This window comes from Salvelinus fontinalis, chromosome 15 (assembly GCF_029448725.1).
Source record: "Salvelinus fontinalis isolate EN_2023a chromosome 15, ASM2944872v1, whole genome shotgun sequence".
Taxonomy (NCBI): Eukaryota; Metazoa; Chordata; class Actinopteri; order Salmoniformes; family Salmonidae; genus Salvelinus; species Salvelinus fontinalis.
The window spans coordinates 29053376-29075610 of NC_074679.1; the positions used below are offsets into that span (position 1 = coordinate 29053376).

Consider the following 22235-nt stretch of genomic DNA (forward strand, 5'->3'; position numbering starts at 1 on the left):
CTTCCAAGATTGGAGAGAGATACGGTTAAAGCATTATAATGTTGCACTATAAAGAGAGTACAGCCCGGGCTGGTAATAAGAGCCCAGACAGGTGTGTCAACATCCTAATCTTACTACTGCGATAGTGAGTGATAGACCAGCGAGCCACGCACCAGGAACCAGATGCCAAACTGACTGAGGAGCCTCTGGTCGTGCTGGTCGTCCTCTTTGTTGTCGAAGTCGATGTTGTCAAGGGAGTGGTGGGAGGCAGACAGGCCCATCTGACGACGCCTGTTCAGTTCAAACTCACGCAGCTCCGCATGGATCTCTGCCTCCTTCAGTAGGCTGATGTTGATAGATGGATGGAGAGAGGGGGAATCAATAATGAGACAGACAGAAAGACAGAGGGAGATAGATAGATGGATAGTGATAGAGAGATAGATAACTGGTTGAATTCAGTGCAATTGTGAAGCATACGGTTGTTTTCCTGTGTTGTCTGTGATGCTGTGATGTTCACCTGATAACAGCCTCCACAGTGCACACCAACTCCTCTGCCCCACACTCGCGGGTGTTGATGGGAGGGGGAGAGGTTTGGTAGAGATGGGTCTCCGCCGCAGCCCCCGTCTCGCTGCTGTGGTGGTTGACATGGCAACGCTTGCAGTAGCGGACGGGCCGGTTGCCATGGCGCCCACAGCAGCCAGCTGAGAAGCAGGTGACAACCGCCCTCCTGACATGAGAACTACAGTTCTACAAGACAGAGAGGGGACAATGAGAGGACAACTCCTCGTATCATTTTAATATAAAAATGTTATAAAAATATAAAAATGTTAATTATTTTGGTTACAGAAATCTAAACTGGTTGCATCATTTAAAGGGAAATTTCTAACATTTTCAACTTCTCAACATCTCCAGCTCAACATCAACATATAAGAAAATTGCATGTTTTTATGTTTTGTAGTAAAAAAGATAGAGGAAGATAAGTGTTTCCAATGACATCATCAACCAATTAGTAGGCAATTAGTAGGAAATACCTTCTCAAAATTGGTTAAAATCCCACAATGCACACTGATGATGTCATTGGAAACACTTACACTGAATATACCACCTTTGCCCTCAGAACAGCCTCAATGCATTGTGGCATGGACTCTACAAGGTGTCGAAAGCGTTCCACAGGGATGCTGGCCCATGTTGATTCCAATGCTTCCCACAGTTGTGTCAAGTTGGCTGGATGTCCTTTGGGTAGTGGACCATTCTTGATACACACGGGAAACTGTTGAGTGTGATAAACCCAGTAGTGTTGCAGTTCCTGACACAAACCGGTGCACCTGGCACCTACTACCATGCCCAGATCAACAGCACTTCAATCTTTTGTCTTGCCTATTCACCCTCTGAATGGCACATGTACAAAATCCATGTAAATTGTCTCAAGGCTTAAAAATCCTTCTTTAACCTGTCTCCTCCCCTTCCCCTACACTGATTGAAGTGGATTTAACAAGAGACATCAATAAGGGATAAGAGCTTTCACCTGAATTCAACTGGTCAGTCTGTCATGGAAAGAGCAGGTGGTCTGAATGTTTTGTATACTCAGTGTATATGTTTTACTACAAAACATAGAAACGCCCCATTTTCACATATGTTGATGTTGTGGTGGTGCTGGAGATGAATATGAAGTTGAACAATTGTGAAATTTCCCTTTAAGTGAAACAAGATAAAATGCTCATATGCCTCAATAAATACACGGATGTTTAGACATCCCAAATTAAATGAACGAGTGGTGTTCTTTCACTTTTGAGTATATTTGTGTGTGTATACTAATGTGTACGCTGCCATGAGACAGATAGCAACATTCTTAGATAGGTACTGCACATGTCCCTATGGTGTCTCATTTCTCCAAAACAAATGGTGGCAATTGTGGACTGGCTTAATCTGATCAGCCACTAAAAGCTTTGGCCATTACAGAGATGCATTACCACCTATCAAATTAACAGATCTTCCCCTTCTCTGTTTTCTTCCTCCCTCCCCCTCTCTGTTCTTCACAAAAACATAAAACGGACAATTCTTTCAACGAAAAACCACAGCTGCACGCAATCCATAACTTCTTGTTACATTATGCTGAAAACTTGGTTAATGGACTATACACAGTATATGAGTGTTTAATACTGTAACTACAGAACACTGTGAAGACAACCCCTAGTCTAGCTGTAACTAGCAAACACCTCTCAGATAGAACAACAATATGCTGGTAATGAGAGAGCTGGCGTGGGTCCAGGTAAGAGTTTAAAGAGCTTTCTGCGGTGGGACAAAGCCTATTGAAAAGGCTGTGTGAGGATTAAAACTGCTGCTGGGTGAACTGGGATGGAGGACAGGCCGGCTGCTCAGCTTGATACACTACCTGAGAATTGTGAATTGTGTGTCAGTCTCCGTGGGAAACAAGGGGGAACTTTTATGCCCTTGGGACTGTGCTCCGGAACAAACATCATGCCCTGCCAGTTCCGTTAAGACTGAGCCGTCCATCGGACAAGTAATGAAGGGAGTGTTCCACTTTAGGTCCCTGTAGCCTGTAGCAGGCTAGTATAGTGTATCTTTCTACAGCACTTGAATGGCACAAGTGGTTACCTCTCTACTCAAATCAAATCAAGCACTTTTACTAGTCATTGGTAAATAAACACTGGATGGACTGGATGGATGTTGGCATGATATATATACAGTAGGGAGAACAAGTATTTGATACACTGCCGATTTTGCAGGTTTTCCTACTTACAAAACATGTAGAGGTCTGTAATTTTTATCATAGGTACACTTCAACTGTGAGAGACGGAATCTAAAACAAAAATCCAGAAAATCACATTGTATGATTTTTAAGTAATTAATTTGCATTTTATTGCATGACAAGTATTTGATCACCTACCAACCAGTAAGAATTCCGTCTCTCACAGACCTGTTAGTTTTTCTTTAAGAAGCCCTCCTGTTCTCCACTCATTACCTGTATTAACTGCACCTGTTTGAACTCGTTACCTGTATAAAAGACACCTGTCCACACACTCAATCAAACAGACACCAACCTCTCCACAATGGCCAAGACCAGAGAGCTGTTTTTAGGTTTATGGTGGCCTGAGTTGATTCCCAATCAGAGACAGCTGTTTCTCGTTGTCTCTGGTTGGGATGCCTATTTAGGTTGCCATTTTCCATGTTGGTTTTGTTTGTAATTGTTTTCTGTCTCTGTGTCTGTACCAGACAGGACTGTTTTGTTTGTTCCGTTTTTAAATTTTAAAATTTTTGTTATTAAAAATCATGAACACGTACCACGCTGCACCTTGGTCCTCTCCTTCTTCCTCAGACGAACATCATTACAGAACTACCCACCACCGAAGGACCAAGCAGCGTGGTGTAATGGACTCCTGGACATGGGAGGAAATCCTGGTCGGCAAGGGACCCTGGGCACAGACGGGAGAGTATCACCATCCTAAAGAGGAGCTGGAGGCAGCCAAGGCGGAGCGGCGGCGCTAGGAGGAGTTGGCTCGAGGAGGCGTGCACGAGAGGCAGCCCCAGAATAGTTTTTTTGGGGGGGGGGGGGAGCCACACCAGGACGAGTTGTGCTAGCTCTGCACTCGAGACCGCCAGTGCGCCTCCACGGCCCAGTGTATCCGGAGCCTCGGCCAAGGAAGAGGCCTCCTGCATGTCTCCCCAGCCTGGTGAGTCCTGTGCCTTCTCCCAGAGCCAGGCCTCCTGTGTGTCTCTCCACTCCAGTGATGATCCATGGCAAGGAGCCTCCAGTGATGATCCATGGCACGAAGCATCCAGTGATGATCCATGGCAAGAAGCCTCTAGTGGTGATCCATGGCACGAAGCCTCTAGTGGTGATCCATGGCACGAAGCCTCCAGTGGTGATCCATGGCACGAAGCCTCCAGTGGTGATCCATGGCACGAAGCCTCCTGTGGTGATCCATGGCACGAAGCCTCCTGTGATAATCCATGGCACGAAGCCTCCAGTGGTGATCCATGGCACGAAGCCTCCAGTGGTGATCCATGGCACGAAGCCTCCAGTGGTGATCCATGGCACGAAGCCTCCAGTGGTGATCCATGGCAAGAAGCCTCCAGTGATGATCCATGGCAAGAAGCCTCCAGTGATGATCCATGGCAAGAAGCCTCCAGTGATGATCCATGGCAAGAAGCCTCCAGGGGTGAGACATGGCACGAAGCCTCCAGAGACGGCCTCCAGCCCGGAGCCTCCAGAGACGCTCTCCTGTCCGGAGCCGCCAGAGTCTGCCTCCTGTCCGGAGCCGCCAGAGTCTGCCTCCTGTCCGGAGCCGCCAGGGTCTGCCTCCTGTCCGGAGCCGCCAGGGTCTGCCTCCTGTCCGGAGCCGCCAGGGTCTACCTCCTGTCCGGAGCCGCCAGGGTCTGCCTCCTGTCCGGAGCCGCCAGGGTCAGCCTCCTGTCCGGAGCCGCCAGGGTCAGCCTCCTGTCCGGAGCCGCCAGGGTCAGCCTCCTGTCCGGAGCCGCCAGGGTCTGCCTCCTGTCCGGAGCCGCCAGGGTCTGCCTCCTGTCCGGAGCCGCCAGGGTCTCCCTCCTGTCCGGAGCCGCCAGGGTCTCCCTCCTGTCCGGAGCCGCCAGGGTCTCCCTCCTGTGCGGAGCCGCCAGGGTCTCCCTCCCTAGGGGTTTTGGCTTGTCTAGGGTTTTTGTTTGTCTATGCGGATTTTGTATGGTCTAGGGGTTTTTAGGTTTATGGTGGCCTGAGTTGGTTCCCAATCAGAGACAGCTGTTTCTCGTTGTCTCTGATTGGGGAGCGTATTTAGGTTGCCATTTTCCATGTTGGTTTTGGGGGTAGTTGTTTTCTGTCTCTGTGTCTGTACCAGACAGGACTGTTTTGTTTGTTCCGTTTTGTTATTTTTTTGTTCTAGTGTTCAGTGTTATTAAAAATTATGAACATGTACCACGCTGCACCTTGGTCCTCTCCTTCTTCCTCAGACGAACATCGTTATAATGCATTAACCAACACATTAACAAGCAATGACATAGCAAGGGCGGCACAGCCACTGTCCATGATTGGGTAAGCAAAGCCATCCAAACTAGCAAACCATTCCAATCCACCACTCTTTCATTTAATTGTTTTATTTTATTATTTCACCTTTATTTAACTCTACTTCACTTGTTGGCCTAATATGTAGATAAAAGGGGTACTAATTTTTAGCCATGTATTTTTAGCCATCAAATATACTACTATGAATTCAGCATAAACTGATGAGAGCACAAACAAATACAAACATAGGCAAACACAGACACATATGAATGCACCAACATTCAGGCCTTACCTTCTTTTGACAAATAGCAGATATCTCAGCTGTAAAGACGAGGCCACAGAGATATTCAACATAACATACAGACAGACATTGGGTTCACCCACATAAAAATACTGTATTATACCATGGTAGAAATACTGGACTAACTATAGTATAAATACTGTAGTAAAAGAAAACTGTACTATAATTACTTTGTGTTTTTTGTGGACTGTAGTATACTGTAGTATTTACTGTAGTGTTTTTGTGGACTGTAGTATACTGTAGTATTTACTGTAGTGTTTTTACAGACCTTACTGTAGTATTTGCTATAGCGCTTTTGTTTTATTATATTTGACATGGAATCGGAGGCTTTGTCTTTGAGAAAACCTACTGGAGAAATACTAAAAGAGCACATAACCTGAAGGTAAGTCATTCTGAACAGGTAGTTCAGTGCTTCTGCTCTTTTCTGTAACCTGTAGGGAACACAATATTTGGTCTATATTTGGCGGGTATTTGGTAGGTTTGGGCAGGGTATATGGAAATTAAATACTGTAGTATTTACTATAGTTAAAAAACTATAGTGTTTTTGCTAACATTACTGTAGTATTTACTACAGTGTCATTTTTTGGATAAAACTGTAGTTATTACTATTGTATTCTACAGTATACTACAACATTCTATAGTAAGTACTACACATGATTGAGGGATACTACAGCGTGTAGTATAGTATTCTACAGTATACTACAGTTTACTATAGAATTCTATAATAATTACTGTAGTATTCTATTGTAAACTGTAATTTCTTTCATGTGGGCACTCAGCCTAACTTCCACCTCCCTCCCTACAGTCATAACTACAACTCCCCTTTGATTGACTCTAGAGAGAGAGAAAGAGAGAGAGAGCGCGCGAGAGAGCGAGAGAGAGAGAGAGAGAGAGCGAGAGAGAGAGAGCGATTAATTTGCTAACACTCACCTTGGGGCAAGAGCACATCAACAAGCCATTCTGCATGATCTCTGTAAAGGTCACACAAATATATAAATCATAAATCAAATTATAGTTAGCTGAGACTACCTCAGAGATGTAAATACAATTCTAGCAGATACACAAACATATACACTAGTCCGCATTACTGCTTCATGATATATTGTGAGTCTTTAGTGAGGATCCAAGAAGAGACATTGTATCCTAAAGAGCTAGACATAGAAATTGTATACAGTATGCCATAAGTCAGAGGAAATGAGAACAAGTTGTTTAGTGATGGCAATCTCATTATCTGCTCAATGGAATTATGCAACCATGGTGATGCCTCTCCCTCAGGATAAAGACCGAAATAATGAAGCAGACAGCAGGTGACGTATGTTTGGAATGGCATTTTGGTGGAGAGTAAGGTTTTACAACAACAGACCCTGATATCCTTTGGCTGCACTCTTCACAGATGTACAGAGGAGGGGGCTTCTCTCCCAGGGCAACGGAGAGGGTGGGATCGATGCACATCTATAGGGCGACAACAGCCAGTTACAGGATCCAGAAGGAATATACAGTACAATAGTAGCAGTGATATATGATTGTAGGGGTCCTAAAAAGTGCATACCACACCCTATTTCTTCAATGCTGGTGCCATGACACGTGATAACACCTCAAACTCAAATACGTCTGTGTACAGTGCATTCAGAAAGTATTCAAACCCCTTGACTTTTTCCACATGTCACGTTACATCCTTAGTCTAAAATTTATTAAATTGATTTTTTTTCTCATCAATCTACAAACAATACCCCATAATGACAAAGCAAAAACAGAAAACTTTTTTTGTGCAAATGTATTAAAAGTAAACAACATAAATATCACATTTACATTAATATTCAGAGCCTTTACTCAATACTTTGTTGAAGCACCTTTGGCAGCGATTACACCTTCGAGTCTTCTTGGGTATGACGCTACAAGCTTGGCACACCTGTATTTGGGGAGTTTCTCCCATTCTCCTCTGCAGATCCTCTCAAGCTCTGCCAGCTATTTTCAGGTCTCTCCAGAGATGTTCCATTGGGTTCAAGTCCGGGCTCTGGCTGGGCCACCCAAGGACATTCAGAGACTTGTCCTGAAGCCACTCCTGCATTGTCTTGGCTGTGTGCTTAGGGTCGTTGTCCTGTTGGAAGGTGAACCTTCGCCACAGTCTGAGGTCCTGAGTGCTCTGGAGCAGGTTTTCATCAAGGATCTCTCTGCACTTTGCTCCGTTCATCATTCCCTCGATCCTGACTAGTCTCCCAGTCCCTGCCACTGAAAAACATCTCCACAGCATGATGCTGCCACCACCATGCTTCACCATAGGGATTGTGCCAGTTTCCTCCAGACGTGGCTCCTGGCATTCAGGCCAAAGAGTTAAATCTTGGTTTCATCAGACCAGAGAATCTTGTTTCTCATGGTCTGAGAGTTCTTTTAGTGTCTTTTGGCAAACTCCAAGAGGGCTGTCATGTGCCTTTTACTGAGGAGTGGCTTCCGTCTGGCCACTCTACCATACAGGGCCTGATTGTTGGAGTGCTGCAGAGATTGCTGTCCTTCTGGAAGATTCTCCCATTTCCACAGTGGAACTCTGGAGCTCTTTCAGAGTGACCATTGGGTTCTTGGTCATCTCCCTGACCAAGGCACTTCTCCCCTGATTGCTAAGTTAGGTCGGGCGGCCAGCTCTAGGAAGAGTCTTGGTGGTTCCAAACGTCTTCCATTTAAGAATGGTGGAGGCCACTGTGTTCTTGGGGACCTTCAATGCTGCAGAAATGTTTTGGTACCCTTCCCCAGATCTGTGCCTCGACATAATCCTGTCTCGGAGCTCTACGGACATTTCGCTTGACTTCATGGCTTGGTTTTTGCTCTGACGTACTGTTAACTATGGAACCTTATATAGACAGGTGTTTGCCTTTCCAAATCATGCCCAATGAATTGAATTTACCACAGGTGAATTCCAATCAAGGATGATCAATGGAAACAGCATGCACCTGAGCCCAATTTCATGTCTCATAGCAAAGGGTCTGAATACTTATATAAATAAGGTATAATTTATTTTTTAAATGATTTACATTTGCAAAAATATCTAAAAACCTGTTTTCACTTTGTCATTATGGGGTATTGTGTGCAGATTGAATAGGAAAAATATATAATTTAATCAATTTTAGAATAAGGCTGTAATGTAACAAAATGTGGAAAAAGTCAAGGGGTCTGAACCCTTTCCGAATGTACTGTATATACATATTTACATTACCAGTCAAAAATTTGGACACACCTACTCATTCAAGGGTTTTTCTTTATTTTTACTATTTTCTATTTTGTAGAATAATAGTGAAGACGTCAAAACTATTAAATAAAACATATGGAGTCATGTAGTATCAAAAAAAGTGTTTGTAATAAGTGCGTGCTGGTGGCAGGGAAGTCAGGCGCAGGAGAGTGAACTTGGTATAAACGGAGCAGTTTAATAAAAATTAAAAAACTCCGGAAACCAACATATACAAAATAAAATAAGAGGGTGCAAAACCCGTCGCACACCAGAACATAACTAGCACCAATACATACAACAAACAATCACCGACAAGAACATGAGGGAAAACAGAGGATTATATACACAACATGTAATTGATGGGATTGGAACCAGGTGTGATGGAAGACAGGACCAAACCAATGGAAAATGAAAAATGGATCCGTGATGGCTAGAAGATCGGTGATGTCGACCGCCGAACACCGCCCGAACAAGGAGAGGAACCGACTTCGGTGGAAGTCGTGACAGTACCCCCCCCCCCCCCCCAACACGCGGCTCCAGAAGCGTGTCGAAACCGACCTCGGGGACGACCCGGAGGGCGAGGCGCAGGGCGATCCGGATGGAGACGGTGGAACTCTCACAGCATTGAAGGAGCCAACAAGTCCTCCACCGGAACCCAGCATCTCTCCTCCGGACCATACCCCTCCCAGTCCACGAGGTACTGAAGGCCCCTCGCCCGACATCTCGAATCCAGTATGGAACGAACGGAGTACACCGGGGCCCCTTCGATGTCCAGAGGGGGCGGAGGAACCTCCCGCACCTCAGACTCCTGGAGCGGGCCAGCCACCACCGGCCTGAGGAGAGACACATGGAACGAGAGGTTAATGCGGTAATCGGGGGGAAGCTGTAACCTGTAACATACCTCGTTCACTCTCCTCAGGACTTTAAATGGCCCCACAAACCGCGGACCCAGCTTCCGTATGGAAGGGCAGGAGGAGGGGCAGGTTTCAGGTGGAGAGCCAGACCCGGTCCCCCGGTGCGAACACCGGGGCCTCACTGCGGTGACGGTTTGTGCCAACTTTCTGGCGCAGCACGGCGCGCTGAAGGTGGATATGGGCGTGTTGATTCCTCCGCGTGCCGGAACCAGTCGCGCCGGAACCAGTCGTCCACCGCAGGAGCCTCGGTCTGACTCTGATGCCAAGGATCCCGAACCGGCTGATACCCCAATACACACTGGAAGGGAGAGAGGTTAGTGGAGGAGTGGCGAAGCGAGTTCTGGGCCATCTCTGCCCAGGGCACGAACGCTGCCCACTCCCCCGGCCGGTCCTGGCAATAAGACCTCAGAAACCTACCCACATCCTGGTTAACTCTCTCCACCTGCCCGTTACTCTCGGGGTGAAAACCTGAGGTATGGCTGACCGAGACCCCCAGACGGTCCATGAATGCCCTCCAGACCCTCGACGTGAACTGGGGACCCTGATCAGACACTATATCCTCAGGCACCCGTAGTGCCGGAAGACGTGTGTAAACAGAGCCTCCGCAGTCTGTAGGGCCATAGGGAGACCGGGCAAAGGGAGGACACGACAGGACTTAGAAAAACGATCCACAACGACCAGGATCGTGGTGTTACCCTGTGAAGGAGGAAGATCAGTCAGGAAATCCACCGACACGTGCGACCACGGCCGTTGTGGAACGGGTAAGGGTTGTAACTTACCTCTGGGCAGGTGTCTAGGAGCCTTGCACTGGGCGCACACCAAGCAGGAGGAAACATAAACCCTCACGTCCTTAGCTAAAGTGGGCCAGCAGTATTTCCCACTAAGACAGTGCACCGTCTGACTGATACCAGGATGACCAGAGGAGGGTGACGTATGGGCCCAATAGATCAGCCGGTCGCGGACAGCAGACGGAACGTACAGACGCCTAGCCGGACACTGAAGGGGAGCGGGCTCTGTACGCAACGCCTGCTCAATGTCCGCGTCCAGCTCCCACACTACCGGTGCCACCAGGCAAGAGGCCAGGAGTATGGGAGTGGGATCCATGGGCCGCTCCTCTGTGTCATACATCCGGGACAGTGCGTCTGCCTTCGCGTTCTGAGAACCTGGTCTGTAGGATAGGGTGAAAACAAAACGTGTAAAAACATGGCCCACTTAGGATTCCCTTAGGATTCAGTCTCCTCGCCGCCCGGATGTACTCCAGATTGCTGTGGTCAGTCCATAATGAGAAAAGGGTGTTTAGCCCCCTCAAGCCAATGTCTCCACGCCTACAAAGCCTTGACGACAGCCAACAACTCCCGGTCCCCCATGTCATAGTTTCGCTCCGCCGGGCTGAGCTTCTTCGAAAAGAAGGCTCGGTGGCGTACCCGAGCGCTGAGAGAGCACGGCTCCTATCCCAGCATCGGACGCGTCCACCTCTACTATGAACGCCAAAGAGGGATCCGGATGAGCCAGCACGGGAGCCAAGGTAAACAGAGCCCTCATCTGACCAAAAGCCCTGTCCACCTCAGCTGACCACTGCAAACGCACCGGTCCCCCCTTCAGCAGTGAGGTAATGGGAGCCGCTACCTGACCAAAGCCCCGGATAAACCTCTGGTAGTAGTTGGCAAACCCTAGAAACCGCTGCACTTCCTTAACCGTGGTGGGAGTCGGCCAATTACGCACGGCTGAAATGCGGTCACTCTCCATCTCCACCCCTGAATTGGAAATGCGGTACCCTAGAAAGGAGACGGACTGTTGGAAAAACAGACATTTCTCAGCCTTGACGTACAGGTCATGCTCCAACAGTAGACCAAGCACCCTGCGCACCAGAGACACATGCTCGGCGCGTGTAATGGAATACATCAGAATGTCGTCGATATACACCACTACACCCTGCCCGTGCAGGTCCCGGAAAATCTTGTCTACAAAGCCCTGGAAGACTGATGGAGTATTCATCAACCCGTACGGCATGACAAGGTACTCATAGTGCCCTGAGGTGGTACTAAATGCCGTCTTCCACTCGTCCCCCTCCTGGATACACACCAGGTTGTAAGCGCTCCTGAGATCCAACTTTGTGAAGAAGCGCGCCCCGTGCATTGACTCGATCGCACTGGCTATGAGAGGTAGCGAGTAACTGTACCTCACAGTGATTTGGTTGATGCCTCGATAGTCAATACACGGGCGCAGACCTCCATCCTTCTTCTTCACAAAAAAGAAACTCGAGGAGGCAGATGAAGTGGAGGGCCGAATGTACCCCTGCCCTAGAGATTCGGAGACATATGTTTCCATAGCCTCCGTCTCCGCCTGTGAGAGGGGATACACGTGACTCCTGGGAAGTGCAGAGTCTACCAAGAGATCCATCGCACAATCGCCCCGTCGATGAAGTGGTAAAACAATCACCGACAAGGACATGAGAGGAAACAGAGGGTTAAATACACAACATGTAATTGATGTGATTGGAACCAGGTGTGATGGAAGACAAGACCAAACCAATCTAAAATGAAAAATGGATCAGTGATGGCGTCGACCGCCGAACACCGCCCGAACAAGGAGCGGGATCAACTTCGGCGGAAGTCATGACTGTGTTAAACAAATCAAAATATTTTTTAGATTCTTCAAAGTAGACTTGATGACAACGTTGCACACTCTTGGCATTCTCTCAACCATCTTCATGAGGTAGTCACTTGGAATGCTTTTCCAACAGTCTTGAAGGAGTTCCCACATATGCTGAGCACTTGTTGGCTGCTTTTCCTTCACTCTGTGCTCCAACTCATACCAAACCATCTCCATTGGGCTGAGGTTGGGTGATTGTGGAGGCCAGGGCATCTGATGCAGCACTCCATCACTCTCCTTCTTGTTCAAATAGTCCTTACACGGCCTGGAGGTGTGTTTGGGGTCATTGTCCTGTTGAAAACAAATGATAGTCCCACTAAGTGCAAACCAGATGGGATGGTGTATCGCTGCAGAATGCTGTGGTAGCCATGCTAGTTAAGTGTGCCTTGAATTCTAAATAAATCACTGACAGTGTCACCAGCAAAGCACCCCCACACCATCACACCTCCTCCTCCATGCTTCATGGTGGAAACCACACGTGTGGAGATCATCCGTTCACCTACTCTGCGTCTCACAAAGACACGGCGGTTGGAACCAAAAATCTCAAATTTGGACTCCACCGGTCTAATGTCCATTGCTCGTGTTTCTTGGCCCAAGCAAGTCTCTTCTTATTATTGGTGTCCTTTAGCAGTGGTTTCTTTGCAGCAATTCGACCATGAAGGTATCATCTGAACAGTTGATGTTGAGATGTGTCTGTTATTTGAACTCAGTGAAGCATTTATTTGGGCTGCAATCTGAGGTGCAGTTTATTGCCGATTTCTGAGGCTGATAACTCTAACGAACTAATGATCTGCAGCAGAGGTAACTCTTGGTCTTCCTTTCCTGTGGCGGTCCTCATGAGAGCCAGCTTCATCATAGCACTTGATGGTTTTTGCAAATGCTGTTGAAGAAACTTTCAAAGTTATAGAAATGTTCCAGATTGACTGACCTTCACGTCTTAAAGTAATGATAGACTGTTGTTTCTCTTTGCTTATTTGAGCTGTTCTTGCCATAATATGGACTTGGTCTTTTACCAAATAGGGCTATCTTCTGTATACCACCCCTGCCTTGTCACAACACAACTGATTGGCTCAAACGCATTAAGAAGGAAATTAACTTTTAACAAGGCACACCTGTTAATTGAAATGCATTCCAGGTGACTACCTCATGAAGCTGGTTGAGAGAATGCCAACAGTTTGCAAAGCTGTCATCAAGGGAAAGGGTGGCTACTTTGAAGAATCTCAAATATAAAATATATTTTGATTTGTTTAACACTTTTTTGGTTACTACATGATTCCATATGTGTTATTTCATAGTTTTGATGTCTTCACTATTATTCTACTGTAACGGTGGTCCTCCTCCTCTTCAACCGAAAAGGAGGAGTATTGAGGGAACCAAGGCGCAGCGGGTTGTGAACACATAATATTTATTAAAGACAAGACGAAAACACGAACTTCACTATAAACTAACAAAACAACAAACGGAGTAGACAGACCTGAACGACAAACTTACATTAAACACGAGAACGCACGAACAGGGAAAATAGCCTACACATAAAATGACGATGTACAACACAAACCGAACAGTCCCGTATGGTGCGACAAACACTGACACAGGAGACAACCACCCACAACGAACACTGTGAAAACACCTACCTAAATATGACTCTTAATTAGAGGAACGCCAAACACCTGCCTCTAATTAAGAGCCATACCAGGCAACCCATAAACCAACATAGAAACAGAAAACATAGAATGCCCACCCAAACTCACGTCCTAACTAACTAACACATACAACAAACTAACAGAAATAGGTCAGGAACGTGACATCTACAATGTAGAAAATAGTATAAATAAAGAAACACCTTGGAATGAGTAGGTGTGACCAAAATTGTGACTGGTAATATATATAATATATATATATATACAGTATATATATATAATGTCCCCTCTACCTGTCTCTGTTTGCCTTCAGTCTGTGGCTGGCTGCATGCATATGTCTCTGTTCTGTTATCTATGATCTGTACATGGCCCTGTATTAGGCCACAGTGCTAATGGCCGAGATGCTCAGATGGTGTTCTGTAATTTACTGCTCTCGTTTACAGGCATACTATCCTCAGGGGCGGTATGGGGTCATGGCTTCCAATTAGGAACCCCCCCCCCCCCCCCCACACCCCCTCTGTGCTCCTGGGTAATTTAAATCTTGCCCCTGTCCCTGCCCCTGTTCCTTTCTCCGCTCTACTTGTCAGTTTTGAGCACAGTTAAGCAGAGACACGCAGAGCAGCACAAACAGGCCTCGAGTTGCGTGGCCAGTGATATCATTACACGACAGAACGACAAAAGTCACTCAAGCATTCGCTGGTTCCTTTAATGTTGTGCTTCCAGCTGAAAACACGAAGACGTTTTTACACACCATGGCAATCTGGCATATACTCTGTGTATTCACTTTATGTTTGTGTACACAGTGTACAGTAGTTAGTCAGATATTACCTTGACGGCAGGTTTATTGATGGCATTGTGACACTCAATGTGTTGGCAGTGGATGGGGTTCCAGGCTGTGGAAAATAGAATGGAGGGAAAAAAGGAGAGGGGAGAGATGGAGAGGTGAAAGGAGGATTAGACCTGCAATCTAAAGGTTTGTTGCACACAAGACCAACCTGACAGGCAGACCATAAGTCCCTCACCAGTGTACTGCAGGCCTCTGTATTCACTGATGGCTCCTGGGGGCTTTAGGTTTGGCCAGTAATGAAAGAGCATCTGCACGGCTGGAGGCTTTACTTGGGATGGTCCGTAGGATATGACATACAGCAGGTCCTGCCACAACACAACACACGCCATAGTGAACTAAAATGTAAGAACCTCTCAAAGCTATTCACTGACACTTTCCAGATCTATGAGAGAGTTGTTTGGACATCTAACCTATGTGAATATGACACATGCATTTTGCGAACATATACCTTCCACACTTCCTGCTTGTGCTTCATAAGACACTCCAACAACTGACAGTGGTATACTGGAAACAAAAAGGCAGAGGCTAAAGTCAGGCAGGTGGCAGGTATAACATAGTGTACAGTACATTAATCAAAAGACAGGCTGTGCTACACTGGACATAGACACTGTGATGTACTGTATTGTACTGGTTGGGGATAACCTGAGTTAAAGGTTTACCTGGGTTGGAGGTGTACTGCATAGCAATCATTAGCATAGAGGAGGCAGAGAGATTGACATATGCTGGAACGCCCCCTTCTCTTCTAGTGGAACCCACTAAAGAAGGACAGAAAAGACAAATGAAGAACCTTAACCTCATGAAGAACTGCATACTGTGGGACACCAACCTGGCAGTTCCTTTGATATGGTGATGCATACTTAAATTTCTGGTAAACGTGTATGACTACTGATATTGAATGAGACTTATCCCACTTAATGACTTGTTAACTTCATGTTGAATTGAAAAGGGGTTCTTTTTCACATGCAAGTAGATGGATGTTAGATACAGAGTGGCTGTACTCACATACAGCCATGGGGAGGAAAGAGGTGCTCAGGTACTCAATGATGTCTTTGTGCAGGAATGGGGGGAATGTAGCTAAAGTGGAGATCATAGTGTAGGGTAAAGTGCTGAGAATATCGTCACTGAGAAAGGGCAGGAGGCAAGTTGTTGTGTAAAATATGGACTGTCCCAGATCTGATGGGAGAAGGAAGAGCCAAGACGCACAGACACAGAGAGAGAAACAGTAATTCAATGAAATGTACATATGTTGCAAACATATGTAAGTAAATAGAAAATATAGCATTACAATTTAAAGAAAATGGATAAATATACAATGTGTATAAATAAAACAAAATCCTGAGAGAGTATTGTGAGACTCAGTTTAGGTCAGTGCGGTTTCAGTAAAACCTATTAATGCTGCACTGGTGTTTGCCCTCAGCAAAGGGTAATGCTTTCTAGTCAAGGAGATGCGCTTTCATACTTATTCCATATAAACAGATATATTCACAGACTTGCTATTTATAGATTACGATTACCTGGTGCAGTTAATATATACACAACATATGCCAGCCATAGCAATTTAACCTTTAAAATAGCTTTTTATAGATACATTTCCATTTTCAATACATTTTTTAAAAAGAGATTGCAAACAGTTAATACATGTGTACAGTACTACAGTATGTCTGTACATTTCAGTAAGTTATCAACAAAGTTAGCTGACAGGATCCAGCATGTTCCCCATCACCCCATGCATCCCTTTAGATCTTCTGTGGGACTCGTCTCTTGGAGGGAATGAGACCAGAAAAGGCAGCTCATGTGGTCAAAACAGGTCGTAGGGCGATGGACACGTACAGAGGTATGTCCTGGTTTCACTCACCATGCTGACCGTGCTGCAGCAGGGGCACCAGGTCAAGCAGGGTCACGAGGGTCGCATAGAGCCCCTGATAGTCCAGAGAGGGGTACTCTGAGAGCTGAGCGTCCCGACTCTGCTGCCCCTGCCCCCCGCGGTCTGGAGGGGCATCACGCAGAACGCTGTAAAGGAGGGAGCGAGTAACTGTAGGGTTGATGGAACTGACTTGTGGTCTTAGAGATGGGGTGAGTGGGAATGGCACAGGAAAAAGACACATGGTCATGGGCACGGCCAAATTGGAAGCTTCCTGGTTCTCCTTCCTGCCTGTGCGGGACAGAATGCTGCTCCGGGGGTGGGGGGAGGAGGGAAGGGATAGGGGGGAACAAGGGAAAAAAAGAGACAACAAAGACACAAAGAAACAGCACATTACATTGAAATGGCACTACAGAGACAGCGTAAATAGAAAAAAACTAACCCAGATAGACCCCACATAGGATGCAGTGTCTCTAATATTTCACAGAAGGCATTTGGAATTGTTCCCTGCTTTATCTGTTCAGTGTGACATAGAATGAATTTAATTTTCTATTTCACATTTTGTACATCTTTGTCTTCTAAAAAAACAAAAAACATGAACAGAAACGTTTGCAAAAACTGCAATGATCACTGCATCTCATGCGTATCTGGTGACAAGGAGAAAAAAATGCATGTTTTCAGTGGCAACCCCATACTTCTCCGAAGGGGAAACTGCAAATGGTTTTCCCTCTGTGGGTGCCATATTCCAATCAGATCAATTCAGCAGCAATCATACCGAGAGGCCAATGGGCCATGATGTTTCTCAGGGAAAATTATCCTGTTTTGTAGGGCTGTCGTCAAGGATGGGAGTGACACCAAATCGGTTAGGGAAAATACGGAGGTGACACTTTTGAAACATGCTTCAGCTAGTAATAAACATGTGTGTGAGGTTAGATAAGAATTCCTGGGTCACAGCACATGTTTATTGCACCAGAGAAAAAATGTCTGTATGCATTCATTATGATACTGTATCAGTATCATCAGGAGAAATAATGAGATCCAACAGGCATATGGATTTAAGTCTCTAAAATAAATGTGAGAACTAATCTACAGTAGGGGAGAAACTATAATGACAAAGGAATAGGTTGTTTCAAATGGGATGACAGGTAGCATTATGTTTGTGAGCTAATGGGGGATGGACGTTTGTGTTTGCTGTCCCCTGGGAAGGTGGATATCTCACCATTTAGAGAGAGGGAATAACTAGTTGGTTGGTTTGTGTGTGGGGATTCTAGGGGTGGGGAGGCGGGGGGACAGAGAGCCTTGCTCTTTTACTAAACATGATGTTAAAGAACTAAGCTGTTCTATCAGTAAAATTACTTGGAGGTACTTAGCATGAGAGCCCAGATGACAAATTCTGATGTTCTGTTTTTCATAGAGGTAGAGGTGTAGCATTTCTACAGGGGCAGTGAGTAAGGGGATTTTAGTGTAGCAATACAGAATAGCCTACTATTATGACATTTTACAAGATTAACATCATCATACTCTGACTATTCCCCTGAAAGTTATACTCCGTAAGAATTTGGCCGCATGTTAGAAGATTTTAAATACCGGAAACCAAAGTGTAAAAAACATTCTCTCAGTGAGTTGGAACGGATAGTCAGTTTCCAACAATGGGGGAGATTAGCTTTATATCTTGCGGAGTATGACTTAATATCACTGCCCTCTTTGCAAATATTCAACTGCAGAATTGAATTGAACACACACACAGACGCACAGACACACAGACAAACAAACACACATACAATAATACACAGACACACGTTATGCACACACAGTAAGACACATCTTAGATCCGATAAAACAACCTACACTGTCACTATCTTCTAAATGTTGTCGCTAACTGCGGCAATATCTAGTTTCTCTAAAGCTTGAGTGAGCCACTGATTATAAATTAAATTGCTGTAAATAAGCATTAACTAGGTGATATAATACCGTAGCAACCACTGTTTCTTAGCTAGATGTGAGATATTTCATTTCCTTTTAGCGTGACTTGTTCATGTCAGGCAAGGTTCAAGAGGAACTAGGAATGAAGTACATCACATTTTAATATGATACATGAAATTATCTTGATTCAGTATCAGACTGCATCTTGGTTCCTCACAGTCACTCAAATGATAATGGAATTTGGCATGGGGTCAGGGCGACTGTGAATCCATGGTTCACTGATGCAGAGAGCTAGACAGCTTGGCTGGTGGGTGTTACTTTCTAGATGACTGGCTGGGAGGAAAATCTGGTAACTACATTACTTGACTAATATATGACATGTTACATAGCACCCCTTGGAGTAAGACCCTTAAAATGAGCCCAGTTAGCCGCATCCCTTTACACTAATATCATAATAGTCTTACACTGATATCGCTCTATGCTGCAGAGTTAATGAAATATTAATTTGGCGCTCCATCCTCTGTCTGTGCGGGCCTCTTTTTTTCCAGGAACCTGACATACTGTATGCAAGCCTCAGTGCTCCCTCTCTTTAGCTCACACTCTCTCTCTCTCCCTCTCTTCCCCCCAGGCCAATGAAACACAGGTGTCTGTCAGAATGTCTGAGAGTTTACTGAGCAGTGCAGAGTGGTTTCAATGTGGGAGGCATGGTTTGTTGTGTGAATTGGGAAGGAGGAGATTTGGCTCAAGGAAAACATGAGGCGAATGTTACAGTATCATACCAGTGTGATTCCCTTCACACCCCAGCGATACTGAGCCTCACAGACACAATTGTCATTAGAGTTAACATGCTGCCACAACATAGGCTCATACAATCACAGCCCTTGTCACGCTGCATCTGTGCCAAGGACCAATAGGATGCCAGGTTTGTACCAATACACTAGCAAGCACATCTAGCTAGATCATTCTCTCAGCAAAGTCAGAAAGATCCAAGATACTTTACCAATATTGACTTGAAAATTATCATAATTTGTCAAGGAAAAAATGCACTACTATGTCCACTGTGTGATGAAATGAAAATGATTGTCATAATCCCATAATTTTCATAAAAGTGAAACATGAAAGTTCTGTCTCCCTAATCCCCATCCCTTTAGATAACTGTGCCTAATGATGATGATTTCTGTAGCCAATGATCAAAGCGCTACTGATTCTCACAGAGAGCTCTGCTCAAACTCAACAAATAAATGTCACATACTGGTTGTGGCCATAATGGCTGCCCTGACTTCTTGACCTGTTCTGAGGGGACGTGTTGTTCCCTCCACAGGCCCTCTGTCACTGCACACTGGGGACTGTCAGACCCAAGGAGCCAGAGGACCAGACCTCCCTTAGCCCCTCTGGGAGTGAGACTACAGGCCATCCTAGGAACATGTGCAGCTACAAAGCTACCACTGAACCTACAGAGGGGTTGAAATTGCTATTTCTTGTTGGTACTTTTTCTCCTATATAATACCAACCATACCAGGTACACTCTGCAAAATTACATAATTATTCACATTATTATTCATAACCGCCTACTTACAACATCAACACAATTCATATCCCCTTGAGGCACACCCACATTGGAAAGACTCAGTAATGGCAATCTTGGCAGATTTGATTTATTGGTTGGAACCCAACAAACCTTCTCTATTTTATTTAAAAAGAGCGTACTACAATATCAAACAGCCATGGGGATCGTGTTGTTGACTCTTGTTGTTGATATACTGTAGGATCATGGTCCTCATACAGCAACATGAAACACACGGTATCACAAAGGCAGAGGATGGAGCAACTCAATTCCCTCTCTAAAAAGGACCTGGATGGTTATCAACTAGAACTCTTAAATGATGATACACTTCCACTGTTGGAAACCGTTTCCCATATTTCCACTTACATGTATATCTTCTCATTTCAACTGACTTCCTACCAGCAATAATCCTGTCTTATTGCTGTGCATGTATTAGAATTAGGCTAAACCCCAGTCACCTCTCCTCTGAAACTAAACATCAAATACTGGTACGCTCCGTTACTTCACCTGTGGTTCCAGCGCAGGGTACTTACCTGAGCAAGGTTTGGGAAAAGTATTTCAGTGTATTTGCAATGTCTGTTCCGGAGGGCACGGGGTAAATATTGTGTTGCACACGGTTGTGATACTCTTGCAAGTATCGTATCTTAGAGGCAACTAAACAAGATAAAGAGCAGAGTAACAAACAAAAGAAGTCTGATGAAGCCTTTATCAAATCAGGGGGGGGTGGGGGCAATAGGCTATGGTTGGTACAGTATAAGCCTGGTTATTGATAGTCTGCCCCAAGCATGGCAAAGGGTCAGGGTCCTTGTGGCATCCTATCTGCCTCTCTTTAAGTGACCTTTGTGTTTGTCCAGCTAGGTCACAACCAGCCCTGGAGTGGGTTGTTTTGGTGCCATTTTGTGACTCGCGCTGGTAGCGTTTAGTGCTCGCTGACCTGCAAATGACAAGTCCCAAAAAGAACAATAACACCCACAGGCTTTGTGTTTGTGTGGGGCAGGGTGTGGGTGTATGTGTAATTAAATGACTGTGTGTAGGCTATATACATGGGTGTAGGAGTGTGTTCAGTTTCTGCACATTTCATACCAAGGAAAACATGGTTGGCTACAACACAGTGGTTCTGTAAATAGAATCAGCAGGGCTCCCTTCAGACACACTTTGTAAAACCAGAAATGTACCTCGTCCACAGGCTCAATTGCTAGAGCCAACAGGGTGGAAAAAATTAGCAAGGGCGCAAAAAACTCTCGTTTTTGCCTGCCAAAACCAAGTATCAACTCTTGTTTTTAAGGGCTAAAACGTGTGATACTTGTGCAAACTAATGTCTGACCAATTCAGTAATGTCAATGTAGCCTACAGAATGCAGGAGAAACAACACACATCTCTATAAGCTACCTAGTGGGTGTTTATACATGGTACCATAGAATAGCATATAGTACCTTCTAAGATGCCCCAAACATGGCCAAATAGATGTAAAATCGTTTAAGCAGGCTTTATTACAGATAAATGTATATATAGGAACTTTGTTTATTCCATGCATTATATGCCTATTTGAGAAATGTTGAGTTCTTTCAAGGTGTGTTGATTGACAACAACAACAAACCACCAATTGTTTATTACACTATACAGTTATTCACTCTCCTTTTCTAGAGTAAATAATCTGATAGTTTATCAAATAGTGTAACTGCAGTCTGTTTATCTACCTGTTCAGAGATAAATGATGAAGAAAAAACTCGTATTTATGCTATGGACGTAAAAGATATGATATGAACAAGCAAATCAACCACATTATTGATCAACAATGCCACCATATTGTTCAGTGGAATATGTATCAAATCGACCTTGATACCAATACAGCGTGTCAATCAAAAACGAATGGTTAATATCTGTTAGAATGTTTTGTCCATATATTTTTGGTGACAACCGTCAGAACATAGAGCATCCCCTAGACACCAGCCCATCGAGCCATCCTCTGCAACGCGAGAACGTGTTGCAACCTGCCTTAGCAACCGCGGTTTCATCACCAAGGACAGCTCCTCTCATTCGCTTTCTTACTAGAAAATTACACGAAAAAATGGGAGGATATAATAGGAATATTTTAAATAATAGTACTTACATTGCTCTGCTTTCGTAGACATTGTGGAAATAATTCACGAATCATAAAAGAAACACTGTCAAATGTCAAATGTTTTTTCTCCCCTACGGTGTTGTTCCCCCTTACTCTTAAGAAAAGTGAATAAACACCCTCGCGCACTGGCTCGCTTTGGTTGTACCACTGCTGCCGTGAAAGCAGGTTAACAGCAATTGAAATCTATTGCATTGGACA

General features: G+C 45.1%; 1 protein-coding gene and 1 pseudogene across 7 annotated transcripts in view; both read right to left on the reverse strand.

Annotated features, from left to right (window-relative positions):
- Positions 1-22149, reverse strand: part of LOC129811720 (protein unc-79 homolog) — a 51019-nt gene extending 28870 nt beyond the window's left edge. For 6 of the 7 annotated variants that reach the window (XM_055863261.1, XM_055863260.1, XM_055863259.1 and 3 more), the window contains exons 1-13: positions 22026-22149; positions 20449-20569; positions 16423-16736; positions 15570-15740; positions 15227-15322; positions 15016-15071; positions 14743-14872; positions 14549-14613; positions 6661-6749; positions 6228-6268; positions 5289-5317; positions 497-726; positions 153-324 (exon numbers count right to left, since the gene is read on the reverse strand). In XM_055863261.1, the coding sequence (XP_055719236.1) occupies positions 153-324; positions 497-726; positions 5289-5317; positions 6228-6268; positions 6661-6749; positions 14549-14613; positions 14743-14872; positions 15016-15071; positions 15227-15322; positions 15570-15740; positions 16423-16736; positions 20449-20569; positions 22026-22047 (1536 nt within the window). In that variant the 5' untranslated portion in view covers positions 22048-22149. The remainder of the gene's footprint in view (positions 1-152; positions 325-496; positions 727-5288; positions 5318-6227; positions 6269-6660; positions 6750-14548; positions 14614-14742; positions 14873-15015; positions 15072-15226; positions 15323-15569; positions 15741-16422; positions 16737-20448; positions 20570-22025) is intronic. The other variant, XM_055863262.1, reaches the window with a different exon arrangement.
- LOC129812164 (U7 small nuclear RNA) lies at positions 5620-5676 on the reverse strand (annotated as a pseudogene).
- Positions 22150-22235: the final 86 nt, after the last annotated feature.